Genomic DNA, 26,136 nt, shown 5'->3' with positions numbered 1-26,136 from the left:
CTGCCCGTTAACATTAATTCACGTCAGGAGACCTAAACACAGGACACTAAAACAGCGATAACGCCACAAACCGCTCTTTGTCTGAGAGCGCCAAGAAACAGATGTTCAGCCTTCTCCCAACATAAATTTCAATCAGAGAAACAGAAAAGGACAGATTTACACGAGGTCCAGCGTGACTCGCGTGACCTTTCGGACTTCCTGTCCCCCTCTCCTCGGACATTCCCACACACCACGTCTCTCAATAGAGATACGTACACTGCAAAGACATTTCTTTAAGAAACAATCAGCTTATCAGTGTTACGATTAGACCAAACAATATCGTATGTTTTCATGTTTTCGTTTATATGCTCGATGTGTTTTATGTGATCATTGGAGTTTAATCTATGCATTATATGCCTTTAGAAAAGGAAGTTGTCCAATGTATTAGCATGCAAGCAAGATACCACTATTTCATATGCCTTGAAAGATCATAATGAAAGCAGTTTGTCTGAGTGAATGAGAAAATGATATTTTGTATACTTTGTGCATTTAAATAGTTTATTGAAGTTAATAACAAAAAATTGCAGAGAAATCCATATCCTAATAAGTCACGAACCAGAAGGAATTACAGGACAGAAAGGGGTTGGCGAGACCCGCCCCTTTAGCAATGCCATTGGATCCCAGCATCATGGGACGTGCCCTAGCGGCCCGTTTAAAACTTCATGTTCCTAACAGAACTAAGCGAACTCAGCAAGAACTCAGCGAACTCAGAGCTCCCAGCTCTCGCCTCACGCCTTTCGCCTCTTGTGGTTTGAGTGCTTTTCCATCTGCGCTCGACCGCTCGACCACTCGACCAAGCACGCAACGGTGCCATCAAAACTCTACAGAACGGAAGTTTCGTGACTGCCGAACTTTTCCAAGTCTCGCAACGCCGACTCAAAAGAACTTCCAGCGCATCAACCTGCGTAACCAGGCAACCGAAAGATCGGCTCCAGAAAACTACTCCTCCACGTCGAGGGATTTCCCAAACTACGTCATCGACCAGCAACCAACCAGAACTTTCGCTCAGACGAGCCCCCGGAACCCCCGTTCCCGGCACAAACGCAAGTAACAAGATCTCTGTTTACTTCGCTGAAACTGGTGCAAAATACTCCCTAAGTAGTTAAAAGCTAAGTCTCTGCTTTTGTGATTTTCTAAGGTTGCGATCTAAGAACTAGTTAAGATACTAGAACATTTGGGGTTCTCTTCAACTCAGTAATTGCTCATCCCCGGAACTGTATGAGTGTGAGTGTGAATGTGTGTGTGTGTGTGTGTGTTTATTTGTGTTTTAGTAGAGATTAGTGTTGTGTCTTAGAGTAGTTTCAATAAATCATTGTTTCATTAAAAGAAGTGTCTTGACTTTATGTTCACAAAGTTCTATCTGTGTTTAGATCAAGCTACCTCAGCTTTAAAATTTCCTAACGTAATATTTTGGTTTATTTGTGATCTTGGCCAGGAACATAATATAAACCTTTTGAGTTAATACATTATGCTGAATTGACCACTTTGCTGGACGAATGGTTAAGAAGTGTAATCTATTAATTCTGAATCAATTTAATCAAGTTTCGAATCTTTCGATTCGATTCCTTATTTGAATTATTATACATTTGAGCTAATTAATCCTTACATTGGACTTCTCTCTCACGCCCTCCACGGACTTTGTTCGCCCCTGTTTGGACTTACGCCTGCCTCACGGACTTCTTTGTACTTCGCCTTCATTATACCTGTCTGCTATTCTGTTTGACCCTGCTTGTTTCGACCATGTATCTGTCTCATTCCATTATTAAAAGCTTGCAAATGGATCCGCTCGCCTCTTGTCTCCCTCCCCCTGCTACAGTAATTAAAAGCTGAGAAAGATGTTATTTTTTTATTTTTTATTTTTTTCACAATGCTGCCTCTAGTACATTGTCTTACTATCTTTTGGGAGAAGCCTGTGTCATTTCCGGTCAAAAAAAAAAGGCTAAATAATAATAATTATTCTGGTTGAATAAAAGTAACTTTAAGTCAGGATTTGCCAAGGGTATGACTGTGTGTGTGTGTGTGTATATATATATATATATATATATATATATATATATATATATATATATATATATATATATATATATATAAATTGGTTCCATTATATTTAATCATGGACACCAACAGCTCATGATCAACCTACAAAACTCACCATAGAGTCATCTGTCACTCTTCTGACACCTGAAAAACAGCATGGAAATATTTATAATCAAACCGACAAACCAAACACCCAATGTGGTCTAAAAAGGGTAATGAAAATTGATTAGTCTGATTGACTTTTTGTTTGTTGTTATATAATATGCAAAACTCTCAAAACTCACCGGCTCTTTTTTTACGAATCATCCAAAGAATGACAGCAGGAAGGAAAACAGCGAATAAAGTGGCAACAACAACCACAATCACTGAGAGAGAAAGATGATAGAGCAACACATTCAGTACGATTATATTACTATGTTTAACCAAATTTATAAAAATAACGAGACCTACCAATACAAAAAATGATTAATGTAGTCACATTTAACTTCACACTTAAGTTGACTGAAGGCAATGATACTGAGCTGTGATATAATGTTACATTATTGTTTCTCATTATAATTAAGTAAATTAAACAAGTTGTTGTTAAATATTTCAGTGTTTTTCAGTCTTCCATAAACTTGAGCATGAAACTAAGAATCCACAGACTGTGAAAAGTTGCTTCTTCCATTTTAGGTGCTTTGTTGTGCATAAAGAGACGTCCTGCATTGTGTTTATTAATTTGTGCGTTTTACTCACCACTGTTTTGTCTTTGACAGAGCAACACTTGCTGACAGGATGTTTTATTTCAGTGAAACAACTCTTTCAATTCACATTTAAGTTATTACAAGCATTTGTTAAATAACATGAAAAAGAGGATTTAGTAAAACTCAATGCAGTAAAAGTTTTTTTTTTTTTTTACCTTGAGTTGACGTTTTTGCTGTCACTGAATCAGCTTGAGCTGTAAAGAATGAATGTTAGTTCAGATGAATCATACTGCAGAATATAAAAATCATAGTTTAACAAATTTCATAAAAAGTATAAAAAAATCTGTCAAGTTTCAATTGCTTCATTTGTTCCAGCAGCAGTTTGTTTACTTGACTGCAGTTTATATTTTTGCAGCAGTTTAAGTTTCTCTTCTGTTAGACTGCATTTTCCTTGGTTTGTTCTGCTTTAATGAGACTATATCTAGTGTTACTAATATTATGAGGGTCTAAAACGGATGATGATATTGTTTTCTCACCTGAAATCTTGACAGTATATGTGACAGTGGTCTTCTGTGAAACTGTAAATTAAATCAAAAGTAATAAATGGTGAAAAGTAAAGATGCGTGGTACCTCTGAATAATGATCCAGCAGTCCTACTGACTACATTTTCAGCTGGATCTGTGATCATGTCTCTTAGTTCAGATCAAACATAATGCAACATAAAAACAAATCATCAATCAGTGGCATTGTTGTGAAGACAGGTGTTTCCATCAAGACTGTTTCTAGCAATAAATGGTTGTCTAGGTCTCCAAACCACCAGCAAAACAACTAAAAGCTGTACAGTAAGTAAGACTCGGGCAGCTGTTACAGCTCAGTTTGGACAGTTATAAGATACTCGTGTGCCCCGAGAAAGAAAGAGTAATGAAACCATGAGGAGAAAGTTGAACATCAAAGGTTTTTTTATCATCATGAAGTTCAGCTACATACCAAGAGTGGAAAAATGAAAGACAAAAGAGGGAAAACAGCCAGAGCACTGGAAAGACATGAATGTAAATTCTGAACAATGAGGTTCAGTAGGAAAGTTAGTTCCTCACTTGAAATCTTGACAGTAGTGAGTGATGTCTTGACTTGATCTCTGTGAGTAACTTCACATCTCCACTCTCTGTTGTCATCTTCATTCAGGAGTGTTGTAGTCAGAGTGCTGATACAGTGTCCTGATGAGAATAATATCTGATATCTGGAGTCTGATCTCTTCAGTTTAACACCAGCCTGATTCACCCAGAACAGCTCAATTCCCTCAGAACGGATCCAGTGATCACAGGAGAATCGAGCATATGAATGCAACTGACAGGAGAGAGTCACAGAGCTACCTGGACTGATCTCAGTCTGTGAGGATGAGGATGAATAGACTGAAACACAAAACAACACAGAAATCACAGATTTTGGGAAAATTAAATAGAGAGATTGTCCTTTTTAAATTGACCGCATAATTGTAAAATTACCATGAATAACATGCAGATAAACACGTGTATAAGCGCCTTGTTTTTGTCCATTCACATATCGTCCGCAACTGTAAAGTCCATAATCTTCTTTGGTGATGTTCTTGATGTTCAGAGAGCAGTCAGACCCCAGACTCAGTCTCTCATGTCTCTCTGTGTCTTTCTTCTTTATCCCTCCAGCAATCAGTTCAACTGCAGCTGAATCTCTGAATCTGTTATAGTTCCATGTAGCTGATTTGCAGTCAGGAAGAGCATTATTACAGGGCAGACGGGCAGAATTTTCACCAAATCTGATGAACACATGAGTATCATTCACTCCACTGATACCTGAAACACAAGAACATATGGAATCTCATGAATGAAAAAAATAAATAAAAAAAATGACATGCCCCGGTTTCACATGCAAGGCTTAGGGCTAAAATACAGTGAATTGCCAAACGTATTGGTCACCCCTTCTAATGAACAGGTTTGACGACTTTAGTAATTTCCATGAGTACACATCCTAATGTTTAAGCATATAATGATATTCTAGGGAATTGTGTGCTTCTTATTTTATAGCAAAAGTTTGAACAGTACCTTGTTTTATTCTAACATGATGATGCCTATGTGTATAAGGCAAAAATCATAGAGAATTGATTGATTCATCAGTGTGGAAGAACTTGACTGGTCTGCATAAAGCCAAGTCCTAATCCCAGCTGACTTTAAATGCAGGCCTTGAGACAAAAACTCAGACCAAACACCAATGACTTGTGCATACACTATATGGACAAAAGTATTGGGGCACCCCCTTCTTTAGAACAGAAAATGCACTTCCAAAACTGTGGCAACAGAGATGGAAGCATAATGCATGTATTTGTACCAACACCAGTGGCTTGTGCCATAAATCAGGTCTATGGTCTTCTGTCCGCTCACTACCAGAGGTCACCTTGCCACTCTGTTGACACTACACAGACTAATGCACTACACCCTGGACTACATTTCCCATAATCCACCTCACTGATTACATTCAGAGGTGTCACCCATTTATCAGCCTTTATAAACTGCTTCTGGACTCTCATTCCTTGTGAAGTCTTGTTTTGTTACGGCTACATTCCTGAGCATTTACCCTTGTTGTTAGATTATCTGTGTTTGCTTTGGATTACTCTCGTTTGCCCTGCTAGCCCCCGACTTTCACCTGTCTACTGTGTACTCTTTTGGATTATCTGATGTTAGCCTTGACGCTGTTTCTGACCCCTGCTCCTCTCACCGTGATATTGTCTCACGGTGAAAGCTGCAAATGGATCTGCACAACTCTGATCAATAATTACAACTTGTGCATTTGGGTACAGTCATTTTAGATGCTTCCGAAACTGAAGCAACAGATTTGCTTAAAACTTTGGCTATATTTAATAAATGTCTATTAAAAAGTATTGCAAAATGACTGCATATCCATTAACCAATGTTATGCGACAAAAACATAATTTTTTCCTCTTGCGATAAATAATGGCAATGGATTTTTTGTGGGATTTTGGCTATATTTAATCAAATGTGACCTGTAAATGTGAAAAAAAGTTTCTATTGCTGTTTTGTGAAATATTCCTTTTTCAAATTTCATAAAAAATCCACCTCATGTAAGTGTAAAAATTTTATTGCGATATATGGAAGTTTTTGCGCAATTGATGCGTTTCCATTAGACACATTTTAAATTCCGAATTTCATTTTGTGCAATTTAAAGGGTTATGGAAACGCACCTAGTACCATTGTTCTGTAATGTTTTCTTCCAAGGCATTTTTATAAAAGGTGCTTCAATATCTTAGTTAACGCCTTAAGCCTTATTTAAACTAAGGCGTTTGTGAACACGAGCCCTTATGTTTTGCTTTAGGAAAAATTAAATATGTAGAATAAACTATTTTGCAAATTGTGAATGTCTTATATAGCGATTCAGAGCATTTTTATTTTTTATCACTTCTGAATTGACCGGTACATTGCATCAGATCTTTGTGACACATTGTGACAAATATCAGAGCATCCAGGAATAAAACAGTATCAACCAAACACAGTGACATGACCTTTAGCAAGATAAGCAGCTTTTTAAAACTCTTTAAGAAACTCTATGCCAAAATAATATAGTGAATTGATTTTTTTTTTTTAAATATATCTTTAAACCATACAGATCTTTTATGATATCTTGGAGATCATATACAAATTTCTTTACCTGTGAAAAGTGAAGAGAGAATGATCAGTCCCAGCAGACACACATGACACTTATCAGCCATTTTCTCTTTCTGTCAGTCTTACTCTTCATTATATGCTCACAACTCTGTCTTTAAATACTAGCAGCTCTTCCTGTGTTTGTTCTTTCTCTGATCTGATTGGCTGAGTGTTTGTTGCTGCATTTGATTGACTAATACAAAAAAAAGAAAAGTGATATATATCAGACTAGCACAAATGTCCAGATTTATTCCCACCAGTCTAATCTGGTTTCAGATATGATCTATGCTCTGTTGTGGTCAAAGTATCTGAGTTCTCACACTCAGCAGTAAAATGTTCCCAGACCTCAACACTGAGATCACAGCTCTAAAAAACACTACAGGAAACATGTAATGTCACACATAGTGCCCACCATGTTGTTGTTGTTTTTTGCTCATCATTTTGTTGCCATTCTGTTTAATTATTTAATACACTTTTGTGGATAAGATAAGAACGTAAGTGACATACACTTACACATGTAGGATCTGACTTTGTATAGTACATTAGGTTAGAGGCACGTGCCACCCATACTTTTTCTTTTTCAGCTAAAGAGTGTAATTGGGTTGGGCTAAAGTGCCCTTTCTTTCTGGACCCGGTGCCCCCTCAATTGTAGCTTCGTAATGCCATTTTGCCCCTGCTCCTCCGGATGCCACTGGTCAGGATTAGGGGCATTACAGTGGGGCAAATAAGTATTTGATACACTGACAATATTTCAAGTTTGCCCACTTACAAAGAATGGAGAGATCTCTCATTTTCTGATGTTTCCTGTAATTCTTGACCAGGTTTACGCACACTGCAGCAGGGATTTTGGCCAACTTCTCCATACAGGTCTTTTCCAGATCTTTTAGGTTTTGAGGTTGTCACTGGGCAACACAGAGTTTCAGAACCCTCCATAAATTTTTAATTGGGTTCAGGTCTGGAAACTGGCTAGTCCACTCCAGGACCTTGAAATGCTTTTTATGGAGCCACTCCTTAGTTGCCCTGGCTGTGTTTGGGGTAATGTTCATGCTGGAAGACCAAGCCACAACCCATCTTCAATGCTCTTGAGGCGATACATGGCCCCATCCATCCATCCTCCCCTCAATACGGTGCAGTCATCCTGTCCCCTTTGCAGAAAAGCACCCCCCAAAGCATGATGTTTCCACCTCCATGCTTCATGATTGGGCTGGTGTTCTTGGGATTGAACTCATCCTTCTTCTTCCTCCAAACACGGCGAGTATAGTTTAGTAAAGTAATTTGTTTGGCCTAATCTGTTCCAGCTCTCTTCAAGTCATTGACCAGGTCCTCCCGTGTAACTCTAAGCTGATCCCTCTCCTTTCTCAGGATCACTGATACTCCAGGAGGCGAGATCTTACATGGAGCCCCAGTCTGAGGGATATTGACAGTCATCTTGAATTTCTACTAATTATTTATAACTATTTCTAATAATTGCGACAACAGTTTCTGCTTTCTCACCAAGCTGTTTGTCTATTGTCCTGTAGCCCATCCCAGTCTTTGCAGGTCTAGAATTTTGTCCCTAGTGTCCTTAGACAGCTCTTTGGTATTTTCCATAGTGATAGGTTGAAGTCTGATTGATTTAAGGTAATATATATATAATGAAACATTGTTATCAAAATCCTTCTTAAAGGCAAAAATTACTTGCATTTATGGGTCTGCTTGCTCGCGTGAGAAGCCATCTTGGAAATTTCTCTTAGCCCTTCGCTTGAAGTGAGGTCCCGAAAAATCTTCGTTTGTAGGGCTATCTGGCCCTTCCCCTTACCCCTACTCCTCCAACCAAAAGAGAAATGAGACACCCCTACCCCTTCACGTGAGCACGCCAAACGGAGAGGTAGGGCTAAGTGTAGGGGTAAGGGGTAGAATTGGGATTGAGCCTAATTATTTAAAAACCATACAATGTGATTTTCTAGATTTTTTTAGAAACTCAGAAACGCGCTGCGAACACACGAAGGCGCTGCAAACTATCTTGGTCCACAACGGAAATGTTTCAGGGGGACCTCAAAAAGTGACGAACTCATCTGGGACCTGATTATTTATATCACTATCACCTTTAAGTGATTCTATACTATCACTAAAAGACGATAGTTCACCGATAACACCTCTGCTCTGACCAACAGCCACTGAAAAAATAATCAGGTCCCAGATGGGTTCGTCACTTTTTGAGGTCCCCCTGAAACATTTCCGTTGTGGACCGAGCTATATGCAACACGTTCGTGTGTTCGCAGCGCCTTCGTGTGTTCGCAGCGCGTTTCTGAGTTTGGTTGTGTTGTGAGAATTTGCAGCGCATTTCCGTATTTGTGTTTGCGTTGCGAGGATTTGCAGCGCCTGTGTTGTCAAACTGATGAAGATGTTTTCTTAGTTTGTTGTCGTTTTTTCTGTTTGCATGTGTTTTCTTGTTTGCAGCGTGTTGGCCTCTCTAGGCCACCGTACAAATCAGACAAACTGCTGCCAATGTGAGGCAGATATGAAAGCTGACGAGTGGAGCACACCAAACAAACCAGCCAGGGCTTTATATATAGGAGCTTGTTGTTGCCTTGCATCTGCAGCATCTGGATGTATAGGTAATCAGATGTTTTGGAAATACTTTTTTTCTACTTTTCTGCTAAAAATAATTTAATGATAACATTGAATGTGAATTGTGAATTTGTTAGACTATCATGACAAGAAGATAGGAGTATTGACAATTTTGTAAACTTCATTATCCTGAATGGCAAACTATTAATTAATAAATGTTGATTGTCAAAATCTTTTCCTTTTATACAAGTTTTTTTTTTCTGAAATGAATTTACTTTTTTAATAAAGTCTCTAAAATTTATGAAAGGTACATATATTGTAAGTCTTTTTTTTTTTTTTGCAGCGACTCCTGAAATGCACCCGATTCTGCTGACGCAGTAATGAGACACGAACTCATTTATCACATGCTTTATTTATTTATTTATTTTAATATTTCATGTTTGATTATTTATAGTCAAACATGATAAGCTGAACAAGTTTTTTTTATGCCTGTGTGAATTTAAGCAGAGTTGACTTTGACAATTTTAAATCTGTGCACTCACAAAGCATTCCCCTCATATTATTTCACACTTCACTCTCCAGTCCTGCGGGTGGCGCTAAAACACATGCGTTTGTTTGCCAAACACCATTAAACCTCAGAGGAAGAAGATTCGTTTCAACCTGAGTTGTTTTGTTTTGTCATGATGCTACAAAATATTAGTTAAGAGAAATTTACACAATTGAATCAGATCACTAAGTAACATAACCTGTAATATTCTGATCCTCATAGTAGTGGCTAAGTTTTAAAGCAAGCAGGAATATCTGGAGGAATATCAGCTGAACTGAGATCTGCTGCTGTCAAGATGGTGTTTGTTAAAGAAGAGAGTGAGGAGGACACGAGTGAACCACAACCCTGGACAATTAAACAGGAGGAACCAGAACCCTGGAGAATAAAAGACGAGGAATCGGTAACCTGGAGAATAAAACATGAAGAACAAGAAACCTGGAGAATAAAACAGGAGGAACAAGGAGGTTGGTGTTTATTCTTCATTCCTTTTTAATGAGTTTGTGCCTACAGATCCCTAAAATGTTTTACCTTCCTTAATGTTAAAAAAGGCCTATTTATAATTAAAATGTCTTCAGTGTGCCTTTCAACGTTCTTAAATGCGATGGAACTGGCAGTGAGAAGATTTATATTTTGTTTTCACTCATTACCTTTTTAGAATTGTTAAACTCAAACTCAGAGTGTTTATGTTAGAGTTGCATGATTAATTGAAGGCAATAGTCATCCACATTTTATCAGTAAAGCTGGTTCGGAACAATATGAAGAGTTCAAGTGTACTGGAGTGTGTTGTGTTCAACAAATTACCATAGTTTGTCTTCTTCAATTATTTTAAAATCACAAGTTACGATATAAACTCCTTTATTGGAAAAAATTACAACAACTACAATAATTAGTTGAGTTTATTTACAGTATGAACCTTAAATTAACTATGAGGGCAAGAAATAAATGGAATGTTACTTTAGGTCATATCGTTTCCACTATTATATCATGGTTATCTTTTATGTACTTTCAGTTTTCTGTTTTTTTTTTTTTTTATGAGTTACAATAACCATTTTCGATTTTATTTCAGAGTCGATTGAAGAAAATGAGAAGACTGAAGAACTTAGTGACGCTGAGGAAAAAAATCACATTGAAACTGGAGAAAATCATCTGACTTGCTCTCAAACCAAACAGAAAAAATCAATGACATCTTTCACCTGCACTCAGTGTGAAAAGACTTTCCAATGCAAAAAAAGTCTTAAGTGTCACATGAAAGTTCATACTGAGCAGAAGCCTTTCACGTGTGATCAATGTGGGAAGAGTTTTACACAATCAGCACACCTTTATGATCACATGAGCGTCCACACTGGAGAGAAACCGTACACATGTGATCAGTGCGGGAAGAGTTTCACAAGAAAAGGACACCTTACAACTCACATGAGAGTTCATACTGGAGAGAAGCCATTCACTTGTGATCAGTGCGGAAAGAGTTTTGCACAAGCAGCAAACCTTAAGGGACACATGAACATCCACACTGGAGAGAAACCTTATCAGTGTTCACACTGTGAAAAGAGATTCAGTCGGTCAACACATCTGAAAAAACACAAGAGGATCCACACTGGAGAGAAACCGTATCACTGCACTGAATGTGGGATGTGTTTCACTCGTTCATTTTCTCTACACAGACATACAATAAAAAAACACAGTTTTTTAATGACATGCATATTATAAAGCTAACTGTGCTGTAAAACGTCTAGCTGTTTCTACATGAGATATATATTTTTTGTTATTTTTGCAATCCAGAAGCTCTCTCTCTCTTGTACTTTAGGGCTGTGAGATTAATCTAATTTAAATTATTTTGAGTTTGACTGAAGAGGATCATGAAAAGTCAAGTTGTTTGACTTCAAGCCAAAAGATTAGAGACAATCTGATGTATCTTGGACTTTATGCATGTATGTTAAGTTTAATGGTGGGGATATTCCCTGCATATTAAAAAAATAAGTATCAATTAAAGCTGCAAGCAGCGATGAACGGGCCCTCGCACACGGGCTCACCGCCGACCGGTGGCTTTAGGAACACAGCAAATGGTGGGTAGTATGCTTTTAATACAGTAAAAATAGGAGAAATATGTCAAAGTCACTTAAATGTGCCAAATTTCCTGCTTCCAGCTGGTGGCGCTATGCCTATAACTGATTATTGGCATGTAGATGTGTTCAGGCTGGCACTTTCATCAAACATATAAAGTTTGGTGCAGATTGACCTTGGTATGTTTGAGTTAGTGAAATATATGATATATCCTGCTGCCAACAGGTGGCGCTATGATAATATCTGAATATTGGCCTTTAGGTGTCTTCAGGCCAGGACTCTTACAAAACCTGTGAAGTTTGAGGCAGATCGGACATTTTATGGCTGAGTTATAACAACTTCTATGTCCATGGCGAAACATCAAACTTTGTGATGCCGCCACGGACACGCCCTTTAACGAAAACTCAAGTTCTTCGCAATTTAACATCTCTAAGACCTCTAGATCAGACTGACTGAAGATAATGTTGATATCATTAAATCTCTAGGAGGAGTTTGCTACAAGTAATTTCCTATTGCCAACAGGTGGCGCTGTGATTATAATAGAATATTGGCCTTCAGATGTGTTCAGGCCAGGACTCTTATCGAACATGTGAAGTTTGAGGCAAATCGGACATTTTATGGCTGAGTTATAACAAGTTTTATATCCATGGCGAGACCACGAAATTTGCCAGGCCGCCACGGACACACCCTTCAACGAAAACTCAAGATCTTCACAATTTAACATTGTTAAAGCCTTTTTATTAGACTGACCGATTTTGGTGTTGATCTGATTAAATCTTTTGGAGGAGTTTGTTGCAGAGTACAGCATGACACTTCCTGGTGCCAGCAGGTGGCGCTATGAGTAAAACTGAATATGGGCATGTAGATGTCATCAGGTCAGGAGTGTTATCACACATGTGAAGTTTGGGGCAGATCGGGCATTTTATGCCTGAGTTATAGCAACTTCCTTTTTCATGGCGAAGCATCGAAATTTGCCAGGCCGCCATGGACACGCCCTCCGATGAAAACTCTAGATCTTCGCAATTTAACGTCACAAAGGGCTTTAGATTAGACTCACCAAATTTGCCGTTGATCCGAATAAATCTCTAGGAGGAGTTCGTTCAAGTATGACGCCTGAAAATGGCAAAAATTACACAAATTTTGCTAAGAAAATAAAAAATAACCGACTTCCTGTTGGGTGTCAAATTTTGCTCCAAGAGGCTTTTTTGTAGGTATTGGTGAGCTACATGTGTGTACCGATTTTCGTGCATGTACGTGAATCACAACTGAAAGCGCACACCGCGGAACGTGTAAAGGTGGCGCTATCGAGCCATTTTGCCACACCCACTTCTGCAACCCATATCAGACGTAAATTTTCGCCAGGTCTGATGTGTGTGCGAAGTTTCATGAGTTTTCGGGTATGTCTAAGCCCTCAAAAATGCGATTCATTTTGGAGAAGAATAATAATAATAATAATTAAAGCTGCAAGCAGCGATGAACGGGCCCTCGCACACGGGCTCACCGCCGACCGGTGGCTTTAGGAACACAGCAAATGGAGGGTAGTATGCTTTTAATACAGTAAAAATATGAGAAATATGTCAAAGTCACTTAAATGTGCCAAATTTCCTGCTGCCAGCTGGTGGCGCTATGCCTATAACTGATTATTGGCATGTAGATGTGTTCAGGCCACCACTTTCATCAAACATATGAAGTTTGATGCAGATTGACCTTGGTATGTTTGAGTTAGTGAAAGATATGATATATCCTGCTGCCAACAGATGGCGCTATGATAATATCTGAATATTGGCCTTTAGGTGTCTTCAGGCCAGGACTCTTACCAAACCTGTGAAGTTTGAGGCAGATCGGACATTTTATGGCTGAGTTATAACAACTTCTATGTCCATGGCGAAACATCAAAGTTTGTCACGCCGCCACGGACACGCCCTTTAACGAAAACTCAAGATCTTCGCAATTTAACATCTCTAAGGCCTCTAGATCAGACTGACCAAATATAATGTTGATATCATTAAATCTCTAAGAGGAGTTTGATACAAGTCATTTCCTGTTGCCAACAGGTGGCGCTGTGATTATAATAGAATATTGGCCTTCAGATGTGTTCAGGCCAGGACTCTTATCGAATATGTGAAGTTTGAGGCAAATCGGACATTTTATGGCTGAGTTATAACAAGTTTTATATCCATGGCGAGACCTCGAAATTTGTCAGGCCGCCACGGACACGCCCTTTACCGAAAACTCAAGATCTTCACAATTTAACATCACTAAGGCCTTTATATTAGACTGACCGATTTTGGTGTTGATCTGTATAAATCTCTAGGAGGAGTTGGTTGTAGAGTACAGCATGACACTTCCTGTTGCCTGCAGGTGGCGCTATGACTATAACTGAATATGGATATGTAGATGTCATCAGGTCAGGAGTGTTATCACACATGTGAAGTTTGGGACAGATCGGACATTTTATGCCTAAGTTATAGCAACTTCCTTTTTCATGGCGAAACATCGAAATTTGCGAGGCCGCCATGGACACGCCCTCCGATGAAAACTCTAGATCTTCACAATTTAGCGTCACAAAGGGCTTTAGATTAGACTTACCAAATTTGCTGTTGATCGGAGTAAATCTCTAGGAGGAGTTCGTTCAAGTACGACGCCTGAAAATGGCAAAAATGACACAAATTTTGCTAAGAAAATTAATAATAACCGACTTCCTGTTGGGTTTCGGATTTTGTCCCAGGAGGCTTTTTTGTAGGTGTTGGTGAGTTACATGTGTGTACCGATTTTCATGCATGTACGTGAATCATAGCTGAAAGCGCACGCCGCGGAACGTGTAAAGGTGGCGCTATCGAGCCGTTTTGCCACACCCACTTCTGCAACCCATATCAGACATCCATTTTCGCCAGGTTTGATGTGTGTGCAAAGTTTCATGAGTTTTCGGGTATGTTTAGGCCCTCAAAAATGCGATTCATTCCGGAGAAGAAGAATAATAATAATAATAATAAACGAAGCAGATCCAATAGGGTCCTCACACCATCGGTGCTCGGGCCCTAATAATAATAAACGGAGCAGATTCAATAGGGTCCTCACACCATCGGTGCTCGGGCCCTAATTATAACAGAGTGATGGACATCAGATGGACAAGATCCTCAACAAATGTATTACAAATGGCAAAGTGCTTTTTGAAATCTGAATAAAATGTTATACTTTGTATGCACACACGCCTTAATTCACTGTCTATGCAATTATGTTTGTTATATTGTTTTTTATTTGTAACGGCAAATGTTTTAGCAATTATTTCATTAACAGCAGACATTCTGAAGCAGTTAATGATTTTGATGTTAGTTAAATTAATAATGAATACATACATACAATTTTACTTCCATGGAAACTTTAATGTTAGAATTTGAACGTTGCTCAATCGGGACACAATGAAATACAGGCATCATAACATCATTCAGAAATAACGATGACAACAAAATGAAAACTTATGTAAAAAGAGATTTTTGCTTTCGATAACCCCATTTAAAGTGCTTATAATTTAGATTTGATTCCACTGACTTTCCTGAGAATAATGAAAAATAATAATGTGTGCTATTTTACCGAAATTCAATCGGGATGTTAATTGGATGTCATGGCTGTTACCCCACAAAAGTTTATGGACATTGAACAAATCTCGATTAGGCTAATTATATTGAGGAGTCTCAATCTCATTCTCATCTGTTACACGAGATGTACGCAGATACACAAAACACCCTTTTTTTAATAGCTACCAATCATAGGCCTATTGGTAAATTAATTCATTTTAAGCAGCTCATGTGTTTATAAAAATGTTCACACAGTGGAATACTTGGGAAATATCATATAACATTAGAACAGCCGTCTGTCTGCGCCGCCTTTATTTACCTGCTTGTTTTCATCCCGTTTTGTTTAAGTTCCCCAGCAGTGACTCGTTCGTTAAACTAAATATCCAAATCAGAGTTCTCACTTGTCAAATTTAAATATGTACAGTCGTGACCAAAAGTTTTGAGAATTACATAAATATTGGAAATTGGAAAAGTTGTTGCTTAAGTTTTTATAATAGCAATTTGCATATACTCCAGAATGTTATGAAGAGTGATCAGATGAATTGCATAGTCCTTCTTTGCCATGAAAATCAACTTAATCCCGAAAAAAAACTTTCCACTGCATTGTTAAGAAGGCTTCAGGGCGTCCAAGAGAGTCCAGCAAGCGCCAGGATGGTCTCCTAAAGAGGATTCAGCTGCTGGATCGGAGTACCACCAGTGCGCGCATCTGCACCCACAGTGAGGCGAAGATTTTTGGAAGATGGCCTGGTGTCAAGAAGGGCAGCAAAGAAGCCACTTCTCTCCAAAAAAAAAAAACCATCAGGGACAGATTGATCTTCTGCAAAAAGTATGGCGAATGGACTGCTGAGGACTGGGGCAAAGTCATATTCTCAGATGAAGCCTCTTTCTGATTGTTTGGGGCATCTGGAAAAAGGCTTGTCCGGAGAAGAAAAGGTGAGCGCTACCATCAGTCCTGTGTCATGCCAACAGTAAAGCATCCTGAGACCATTCATGTGTGGGGTTGCTTCTCATCCAAGGGAGTGGGCTCACTCACAATTTCGCCCCAAAACACAGCCATGAATAAAGAATGGTACCAAAACACCCTCCAACAGCAACTTCTTCCAACAATCCAACAACAGTTTGGTGAAGAACAATGCATTTTCCAGCACGATGGAGCACCGTGCCATAAGGCAAGAGTGATAACTAAGTGGCTCGGGGACCAAAACGTTGACATTTTGGGTCCATGGCCTGGAAACTCCCCAGATCTTAATCCCATTGAGAACTTGTGGTCAATCCTCAAGAGGCGGGTGGACAAACAAAAACCCACTAATTCTGACAAACTCCAAAAAGTGATTATGAAAGAATGGGTTGCTATCAGTCAGGATTTGGCCCAGAAGTTGATTGAGAGCATGCCCAGTCGAATTGCAGAGGTCCTGAAAAAGAAGGGCCAACACTGCAAATACTGACTCTTTGCATAAATGTCATGTAATTGTCGATAGAAGCCTTTGAAACGTATGAAGTGCTTGTAATTCTATTTCAGTACATCACAGAAACAACTGAAACAAAGATCTAAAAGCAGTTGAGCAGCAAACTTTGTGAAAACTAATATTTGTGTCATTCTCAAAACTTTTGGCCACAACTGTACACTTGCATTTCCCTCGCATTATTTCGCTCCTCTCGTCGCTTCACTCCAGTCCAGCAGGTGGCGCTAAAACACATACGTTTGTTTGCCAAACACCACTAAACCTCAGAAGAAGAAGGTTCGTTTCAACCTGATCTGTTGTTTTGTCGTGATTCTACCTGATGTTAGTTCAAATGTACTATTTCTAAATAGAAATTTACAAAATTGAATCAAATCAGTAAATTACTTACCTGTAATATTCTCATCCTCACAGTCGTGACTAAGTTTTGAAGCAAGCAGGAATATCTGGAGGAATATCAGCTGAACTGACATCTGCTGCTGTGAAGATGCTGTTTGTTAAAGAGGAGCGTGAGGAGGACAGGAGTGAACCAGAAACCTGGAAAATAAAACACACGGAACCAGAAATCTGGAGAATAAAACAGGAGGAACAAGAAACCTTGAGAATAAAAGACGAGCAACCAGAAACCTTGAGAATAAAACAAGAGGAACCAGAACCATGGCGAATAAAACAAGAGGAACTAGAAGGTTGGTGTTTATTCTTCATTCATTTTTACTGAGTTTGGGGCACATTAAACTAACAAATATTTAACAGTGTGCCTGCAGATCCCTAAGACATTTTACATTCCTTAATATTAAAAAAGACTTATTTATAATTAAAATATCTTCACTGCACCTTTTAAAAATCTTAAAACTGCAATGCAATTGGCAATGAGAAGATTTATATTTTATTTTCACTCATTACCCTGTTGAAAAAAAAAAAAAAAAACAGCATATGCTGGTTAGGTATGTTTTGGTGCTGGGATGCTGGTTTTAGCTGGTTTAGGCTAGTCCTTTGCTGGTTAATGCTGGTCCTTTGCTGGTTAATGCTGGTCCTTTGCTGGTTAATGCTGGTCCTTTGCTGGTTAATGCTGGTTCTTTGCTGGTTAATGCTATAACTTGCTGGTTAATTAATGCTATAACTAGCTGGTTAATTCTGGACCTTAGCTGGTCATGTTGCTGGTCAAGGACCAGCATAAACCAGCAAAGGACCAGCATACCAGCATCAAAACCTACCTAACCAGCATATGCTGGTTTTTCCAACAGGGTACATTTTTTACAATTGTTGAACTCTAAGCGTATATATTAGGGCTGCACGATTAATCAAAGGCAATTGTCATGCACATTTTATCAGTAAAGCCGGTTCTGTAATTAGTTGTAAATCTCCAGCACATCCTGCTTTCAGATAGAGCAGCATTTAGTACTCAAAGCCGAGAAGCTATGCCTAATCACAATCATTATCACACAAGATTTATTCACTCGATTATGAAATTGAAAGAAATAGTTTGTGATGATGACAGCTGTTTGCGTTGCTTCTCAGTGAACCATGGCTCTGTGTAGTAAATGGTGCTACATCTCAAAGCACGTGAAAATACTACATTTAATAGCATGTTTTTTCTCCAAACTTGCTTCATAACATCAGCCAAGTGTTTGAAACTTGACTTCTTACACAGAATAAGGCATGCAACATATTTCATAGTATTCTAAGCAGTGATAAAGGCATGCTTAATAAATAAACTTTAATAAGCTTCTGTGATTTCATTTCAATTTTTTTGTGCAGCCCTAGTTTATATTCACTTTGTTTTTACATTAGTGTGATATCAATCTATTTCTTTTTAACTGAAACCAAAATACCTTGTAAAATGTCTCAGTTTAGATTTGGCAAGCTTAATAGATACGTCTACCCTATGCATTTTGACTTCGAAGTATGCTGGTATGTTTTATCACTCTAAACTAAACTATTTCCACTATTCTGCCCTCCAAAGGCAAAGCGCAGTAACTATGCATTTGGTCAAAATTGAGTTAAGGCTTAAAATGACTTTGTGACAACTGTTTTGTCTTGTGGCAAAGTCTCCTGGTTCAATTTTGTCCCAGAGAAACGAGAGTGTTTCAGAGAAACAAGAGTGTCAACATGTTTGACTAGTTGGCGTAAAAACTTTAAACGCATTTTTCTCAGTTTCAGTGTTGGCGTAGTTACTGCACTTTGCCTTTGGAGGGCAGTATTATACAGGGTTTCCGCGGGGTCTTAAAAAGTCTTAAAAAGTCTAAAATTTAAAAATCAAAATTTTAGGCCTTAAAAAGTCTTAAATTCGCTGTTCTAGGTCTTAAATAATTTTACACAGGTCTTATTTTTCCGATGTCCATGTAACGCTCCCTCTAAAGCTCATTTAAATTCTCTTTTTGTTGTTTCCGTGGTGTTGTAGTTCTTTATTTCACTATTCCAAATATAATTTGCTGTATTTAAACTACAAATGAGACCAACATGCAATAGCCAATCAGCTTTCTGTTATTGGCGCGAGTCTCTCTCGGATTGTACCGCAGAAGGAAAATGGATTTAACTTTTTAGCTTTGGGGAAGTGCAAGTTTAGTGATACTTGGCTTGTAAAAACTGAATATAAGGCTTGGCTAAGGCCAGCTGCTAACAACTGTAGATTTTTTTCCTCCCTCTGTGGAAGATACTGCGTCTTCAGACAGAATCGCAGTAGCAGTAGCAGAATACAGGTCAAACTACCTTTTTCTATATATAATGTTCTCAATAATGATAATAAATATAGGTCGAGCTAGCTGACCGCCAGCCTTCGAGATACTTTTAAAATGATTTTTAATTGAATTGCCCGACCGAACAAACCGCCTGATTAAAACTGAAGTGACCAAAACAACTAGCGAAGCAGCAACAGGCAAGAAAGATTCCTATTTTAATACATTCAACGTAAACAGAAATTGATAATGGATAGTGCATTTCTGGTCTATTTGTGACATACTTTAAAACAAATGAATGTAACAGCACTCTAAAGAAACACTCTGAGGTAAAAATTTAAAATGTATAGTTTATTTATAACATGATATAGTTCAGTAACATACCAAGTGAGCTTTTTGCTGAATATTCTCACAATTACAAATGTTATATTAATTTTAGCTCAATAAACAAGTAGTTACTTACATATTAGACAAAATATTTCCACTGTTTTGTTCCGTTTCACCAACGAAAATAGTTCCAAACAAGGATCGCAGCAGAAGCATTCTCCTAGCAACGTTTTGCTCGAATCAGTTGAAGTAACTCGCTCATGAAGTGACTTACCGCCACCTGCTGGTAGTTTAGTGTGTTTAAAAGTATGCCTCCACACCCAACATTTCTAATTTATATATTTATAAATCAATAAATGTATTTAAAACATTAATCTCACTTTTAATTTTGCAGTGTAAATTATGTAATCTCACTGCTAATTTAATTTATTGATAAATTCATAAAATAAATTTCAAAGGTAATGCATACATTTCAAAAGTAAAAAAAAAAAAGGCCTTTATAAAGGTAAATCAAATGCAGATTTAAGATGTAAAAGCTAATAGAGCACTGATGAAAATATTGCTTCAGATTTTTTTTTACATCAGATATTTCTAGTGGTACTTTTATGGGGATATTTTGTGTGGAATAGTATCTGCTGATATGAAAAGTTCACGTATATCGTAGTAATAAATTTAATTTATGACAGCCATGAAATGTGTTTACTTTTTACATTAAACACATTAAATATCACATATATGCATGTAATATAATATCTATTTCCATTACAGGTTTCGGTCTTAAATTTCATATAAGGTGGTATTAAAAAGGTCTTAAAAAGTCTTAAATTTCACTTGTTCATATCTGCAGAAACCCTGATTATATCAAGGTCATTTTTTATATGCATTAACAGTTCTCAGTTTTTTTTACGAGTTACTAAAAAGATCCATTTTCAATTTAATTTCAGAGTCGATTGCAAAAAATGAGGAGACTGAAGACGTTAAGGACAAAAAACATATTGAAACTGGAGAAAACCAAACCAAACAGGAAAAAATTGAAAAAAGAACAGCCATGACATCTTTCACCTGCACTCGCTGCGGAGAGACCTTCACATGCAAAACAAGTCTTGAGCATCACATGAGAGTTCACACTGAAGAGAAGCCGTTCACTTGTGAGCAATGTGGGAAGAGTTTCACACAATCAGCAAACCTGAAGTATCACATGAACATCCACACTAGAGAGAACCTTCACGCATGTGATCAATGCGGGAAGGGTTTCACACGAAAAGGACACCTTATGACCCACATGAGAGTTCACACTGGAGAAAAGCCATTCGCTTGTGATCAATGTGGAAAGTGTTTTACACAATCATCACACCTTCATGATCACATGAGCGTCCACACTGGAGAGAATAGACACTCGTGCGATCAGTGCGGGAAGAATTTCACAAGAAAAGGACACCTTATGACCCACATGAGAGTTCATACCGGAGAAAAGCCATTCACTTGTGATCAATGTGGAAAGAGTTTTGCACAAGAGGCAAACCTTAAGGGACACATGAACATCCACACTGGAGAGAAGCGTTATCAGTGTTTACGCTGTGACAAGAGATTCAGTCGCTCATCACATCTGAAAAAACACAAGAGGATCCACACTGGAGAGAAACCGTACAAGTGTAATGAGTGCCGGAAGAGTTTTGCACACATAGAAAGCCTTATGGCACATATGAAAGCTCACACAGACGAGAAACCGTTCACATGCGATCAGTGCGGAAAGAGTTTGAAATGCAAATATAAACTTGAGCTTCACATGAGGATTCACACTGGAGAGAAACCGTACCCCTGTGATCAATGTGGAAAGAGTTTTGCAAATTCGTCAACCCTTAAGGTTCACATGAACCTCCACACTAGAGAGAAGCTGTACACGTGCGATCTATGCGGCAAAACATTTTTCTGGGCTTCAGGCCTGAAGAAACACCTAACGGTTCATACACAAGAGAAGCCAAATTCATGTTATTTGTGCGGAAAGAGTTTGAAATGCAAATATAAACTTAAGCTTCACATGAGAATTCACACTGGAGAGAAACCGTATCCCTGCGATCAGTGCGGGAAGAGTTTTATAAATTCGACAACCCTTAAAGTACACATGAACATCCACACTAGAGAGAAGCTGTACACATGCGATCAGTGCGGCAAAACATTTGTCTGGGCTTCAGGCCTGCAGAAACACCTGGCCGTTCATACAAGAGAGAAGCTACATTCGTGATACGTGTGTGGAAAGAGTTTTTCATCTACAAAGTTTGAAAGCACATCAGAAAATACTGCTGTGAGAGACTACATGTGCTTTGAGTGTGAAAATACTTTTACCTCGGCAAAGTGTTTAAAACTGCATGCGAGGATTCACAAAACGTACAAGTGCTCTAGATTCTTCAAGTGTGAAAAGACACGATTTTAAGAGAGAACAGCATGAATACAGAGAGAACACAGCCCCTCTGAATAAATAGAAATGATGTATTTTCCTAATGCTCACTAATATTCGTGGCAAAATTGAAATGTATTAAACATATTCTTAATAAAAACGACAAAATATATGCCAATGCCCATATTTTCTGTAAGATAGATAAATTAGCCAATTTTGTTCACACACACTCTTAAAAATAAAGGCGCTTTTAAAGGTTCTTCACAGCGATGCCACAGAAGAACATTTTTGGTTCCACAAAGAACCATTCAGTTAAAGGCTCTTTAAAGGACCATCTCTTTCTTACCCTTTTAGAATCTGAAAAAAACTTCTTTCACCACAAAGAACCTTTTGTGAAACAGAAAAGTTCTTCAGATGTTAAAGGTTCTTTATGGAACCATTTAGATAAAAAAAAAAAAAAAAAGGTTCTTCTATGGCATCGTGAAGCACCTTTATTTTTAAGAGTGTAAGGAATTGTGGAAATTTGCACACCCAAGATTTAATTCAGCAAATGTATAATATTCTGGTACTAAGTATGTCCTCCAGAACTTCTTGGCACTGAGTGTACGAGTTCATGACAAATTTTTACATCTGTCCTGTTTGGTAGCATCTTCTGTTTCAAGTTTTTGTGTTACATTACACTGTGATGCATTAATTCAGCATTGATAAAGCACTCTCTCACACCTTCAGTGCTCATACATCCCTATATGTGACCCTGGACCACAAAACCAGTCTTAAGTAGCATGGTATACCAATAGCCAAAACTACATTGTATAGATTTTTTTTTTCTTTTATGCCAAAGATTATGGAAAGATGATGCTCCATGCAGATATTTTGTCAATTTCCTACCATAATTATATCAAAACTTAATTTTCGATTAGTAATATGCATTGCTAAGAACTTAATTTGGACAACTTCAAAGGCAATTTTCTCTATATTTTGAGAAAACCCTCAGATTCCAGATTTTCAAATAGTTGTATCTCGGCCAAATATTGTCCTTTTCTAACAAACCATACATCAATGGAAAGTGAATGAATATTTTTTCAACTTCCAGATGACATATACACTTCAATTTCAAAACATTGACCTTTATGGTTTTGTGGCCCAGGGTCATATAAGAGCTTTACTACCACTCAACGTCACTGTGAGACCAGGCACTTCTCGCTGTACTCCTCCTCTAGCAACAAGCTTTTGGATCCGAAATAGTTGACTTTGTCTCTTGAGACCAGAGTTTGCATTCCCAGAAGTTTATAGTTTTATTACTAAATTTTGTAAATATGGGCCTTGGAAGAAGTTAAATGAGTTTATATTGCTTTGGCTACAGTAGAAAATTCTAGTGGTGTCACTTCTGCAGGCTGCATCATACTCTGTGAGATAAAGTGTCACTCTTTTCATAGCTTTTGCTGGCTCTGAGACACTTATTCTGATCTTTTCGTAGCAGTAATTCACTCAAGGCCACTTACAAGACCTCAGGAGCCTTGTAACAAGAATGTTGAATGTTGGTTCTACTTCTGCTACATTTTCACATTTACGGTTAGACACAGCAGGTGAATAGGGTAAAACAAATTGACTAAAAGTTATCATCTTACTCAGCTGATTGATTCCATTGATTTTTGAAAACAAGTTTTCTAAAATGTTTTAAGGTTTTATAAGGTATAAGGTTTTAATATGCAAATGAGGCATTATTTAATGAAATATGCACTAATTTGCACACATTTCTAGTACAAAAATCTAAACACTGGATGAAGGCAGTTTCTAAAATCTTTTTTTTTTTTTTTTTTTTTTTCACATATTAGAGTATTACAGATGTTTTTACAGAGGGGACTTTGTGTATGCCATTTTGTCACTCCGTAACAAATTAGAACAGGCAGAAATATATACATTTATATATACATACAGTACAGACCAAAGGTTTGGACACACCTTCTCAATCAGGTGTGTCCAAACTTTTGGTGGAGCTCTGCAGCCACCTATTGGTAAAAGTTATTTGTAGTTGTTTTTTTTGTTTTGTTTTGTTTTTTTTTTTAAACTGGATTTTCCAAAAGTTGGGCAAATTATCTTAATTTATCTTACACCAAACCATGTGAAATTATCCATGTTATCCCCATGAATTCAAGTTCGAAATGTGGGTCTTTTATAAAGTGAATTTTACATAAAAAAGCAGTTTTTGTATAAAAAGGAATAGCCAAAAATACATTGTATGGGTCAAAATTTAGATTTTCCTTTTATGCCAAACATCATTAAGAAATTAAGTAAAGATCATGTTCCATGAAGATTTTTTGTAAAATTCCTACTGTAAACATATCAAAATGTAATTTTTGATTTGTAATATGCATTGTTAAGAACCTGATTTGGACAACTTTAAAGGTGATTTTCTCAGTATTTTTGAGTTTTTTGCACCCCCAGATTTCTGATTTCAAATATTGTCCTATCCTAACAAAGCATACATCAATAGAAAGCTTATTTATCGAGCTATTCATGTGTTGTATAAATCTCAGTTTTGTCAAATTTAATCTTATGACTGATTTTGTGGTCCAGGGTCACATATTTTATACAAATGTGACCCTGAACCACAAAACCAGTCTTAAGTAGCACAGGACTGTTTGTAGCAATAGCCAAAAATACACTGTATCGGTCAAAATAATTGATTTTTCTTTTATGCAAAACATCTTTAGGATATTTAGTAACGATCATGTTCCATTAAGATATTTTGTAAATTGTCTTCCTTAAATGTATCAAAACTTAATTTTTGATCAGTAATATGCATTGCTATGAACTTCATTTGGACAACTTTAAAGGCGATTTTCTCAGTATTTTGACTTTTTTTGCACCCTCAGATTCCCGATTTTCTAATAGGTGTATCACGGCCAAATAAAGTCCTATCCAAACAAACCATACATCAATGGAAAGATCATTTATTTAGTTTTCAGATGATTTATACATCTCAATTTCAGAAAATTTACCCTTATGACTGGTTTTGTGGTCCAGGGTCACAAATGACAGTAGTACTTCATGATGTGTGTGTTCATTATGATGATTTTAGTTATTTTAGTTACATTATTCTGCCACTAGATGGCGACAAGAGACCATATTGTTAGCTTTAGCCCATTTCTTTACATGAATATGATAATTTTTCAAGTAAAATAATTAGCTGTGTAAGAACAACACTTCGACTTTAGGCATAGGCCTATAACAATCTAAGGAGAACATCAAGTTTGTCTTAGACAAGACTAGACCATCTCTCTGTGTGTGGTGAGTCCTTTTAACGTGAACTGTTCCAAGATGCTCAAAGATTGGGACACCTGTATAAATGTGTTTTTGCATCAACTTTCAAGGCTTCATTTACGTCCATTGCTTCAGAATAATCAAAGAAGGTAAAGATGAAGTTTAGATCAGAAAATCTCAGAAACAGTGCAATTTTCAGAGATATAGGCTACAGTTTTTAAGGATAAAGTAATGAGTTAACAACTCCAAGGTATTCTGCAGCAATGGACGTAAGCCTTGAAAGTTAATGCAAAAACACATTTCTACAATGTGTAAACACCTTCACCCTCAGAAGTTTATTTGTACTAAAAAGGCAAATAATGAAAAAGGTTATAATTGGCCTTGGCCTTTCTAAAACTTATCTCACTCAGTCTAGCAGCTATTCCTTGTGTGTCTGTGCACACTTGGCGAATAAAGCTAATTCTGATTCTGAAAAGCCAAGAAATCTGCAGGCTGCCTAAGTGTGGAAACAGTTTCTAAAGCACATATAATCTAAGGATTCACATGAGAATCACACAATCTGCAAACCTTAAAAGATACATGAGGATTGTTGTGTAACACATGCATAAGAATGCAATCACCCTGCCACACTGTTTAATGTATTTATTTAATATAATAATAAATGGTCTTATGTAAATATGACATGTTTTTTTTTTAATCGTAAATATTTAAAGTTAGGCAAAGTCAGCTCTGCTTAACTTCAACACTATTAGCAAAAACAAAGAATAACGTTCTGGCTACATACCTTGAGATATTCTTAGAATGGAAAATATGGGCTGTTTGAATCAGAGAAAG

At 37.5% G+C, this 26,136-nt stretch overlaps 2 protein-coding genes across 2 annotated transcripts in view; one reads left to right on the top strand and one right to left on the bottom strand.

The window, feature by feature from the left end:
• LOC141328719 (uncharacterized) overlaps positions 1 to 22,196 on the top strand; it is a 107,255-nt gene extending 85,059 nt beyond the window's left edge. Inside the window, exons 3-5 of the mRNA XM_073835411.1 lie at positions 10,852 to 11,152; positions 21,036 to 21,507; positions 21,676 to 22,196. Coding sequence (XP_073691512.1) covers positions 10,852 to 11,152; positions 21,036 to 21,507; positions 21,676 to 21,885 — 983 coding nt within the window. The 3' untranslated portion in view covers positions 21,886 to 22,196. The remainder of the gene's footprint in view (positions 1 to 10,851; positions 11,153 to 21,035; positions 21,508 to 21,675) is intronic.
• LOC141341786 (uncharacterized) lies at positions 3,735 to 6,513 on the bottom strand. Its single transcript, XM_073846430.1, has 3 exons — positions 6,453 to 6,513; positions 4,262 to 4,585; positions 3,735 to 4,168 (listed from the first exon to the last, which is right to left on the bottom strand). The coding sequence occupies exons 1-3, from the start codon at positions 6,511 to 6,513 to the stop codon at positions 3,735 to 3,737; spliced, it is 819 nt and encodes a 272-aa protein (XP_073702531.1).
• Positions 22,197 to 26,136: the final 3,940 nt, after the last annotated feature.

The sequence above is a fragment of the Garra rufa genome, chromosome 1 (assembly GCF_049309525.1).
Source record: "Garra rufa chromosome 1, GarRuf1.0, whole genome shotgun sequence".
In the NCBI taxonomy this organism is placed as follows: Eukaryota; Metazoa; Chordata; class Actinopteri; order Cypriniformes; family Cyprinidae; genus Garra; species Garra rufa.
This window is presented reverse-complemented; position numbering and strand designations above follow the sequence as displayed.

Bases quoted from the DNA above. Each gene is read 5' to 3' on its own strand.
- LOC141341786 (XM_073846430.1), bottom strand. From the start codon at position 6,513: ATGGCTGATAAGTGTCATGTGTGTCTGCTGGGACTGATCATTCTCTCT. The intron at 4,586-6,452 runs GTAAAGAAATTT...CTTGTGTTTCAG, and splicing joins TCTCTCTTCACTTTTCACAG to GTATCAGTGGAGTGAATGAT. The intron at 4,169-4,261 runs GTAATTTTACAA...TTTGTGTTTCAG, and splicing joins TTATCTGCATGTTATTCATG to TCTATTCATCCTCATCCTCA.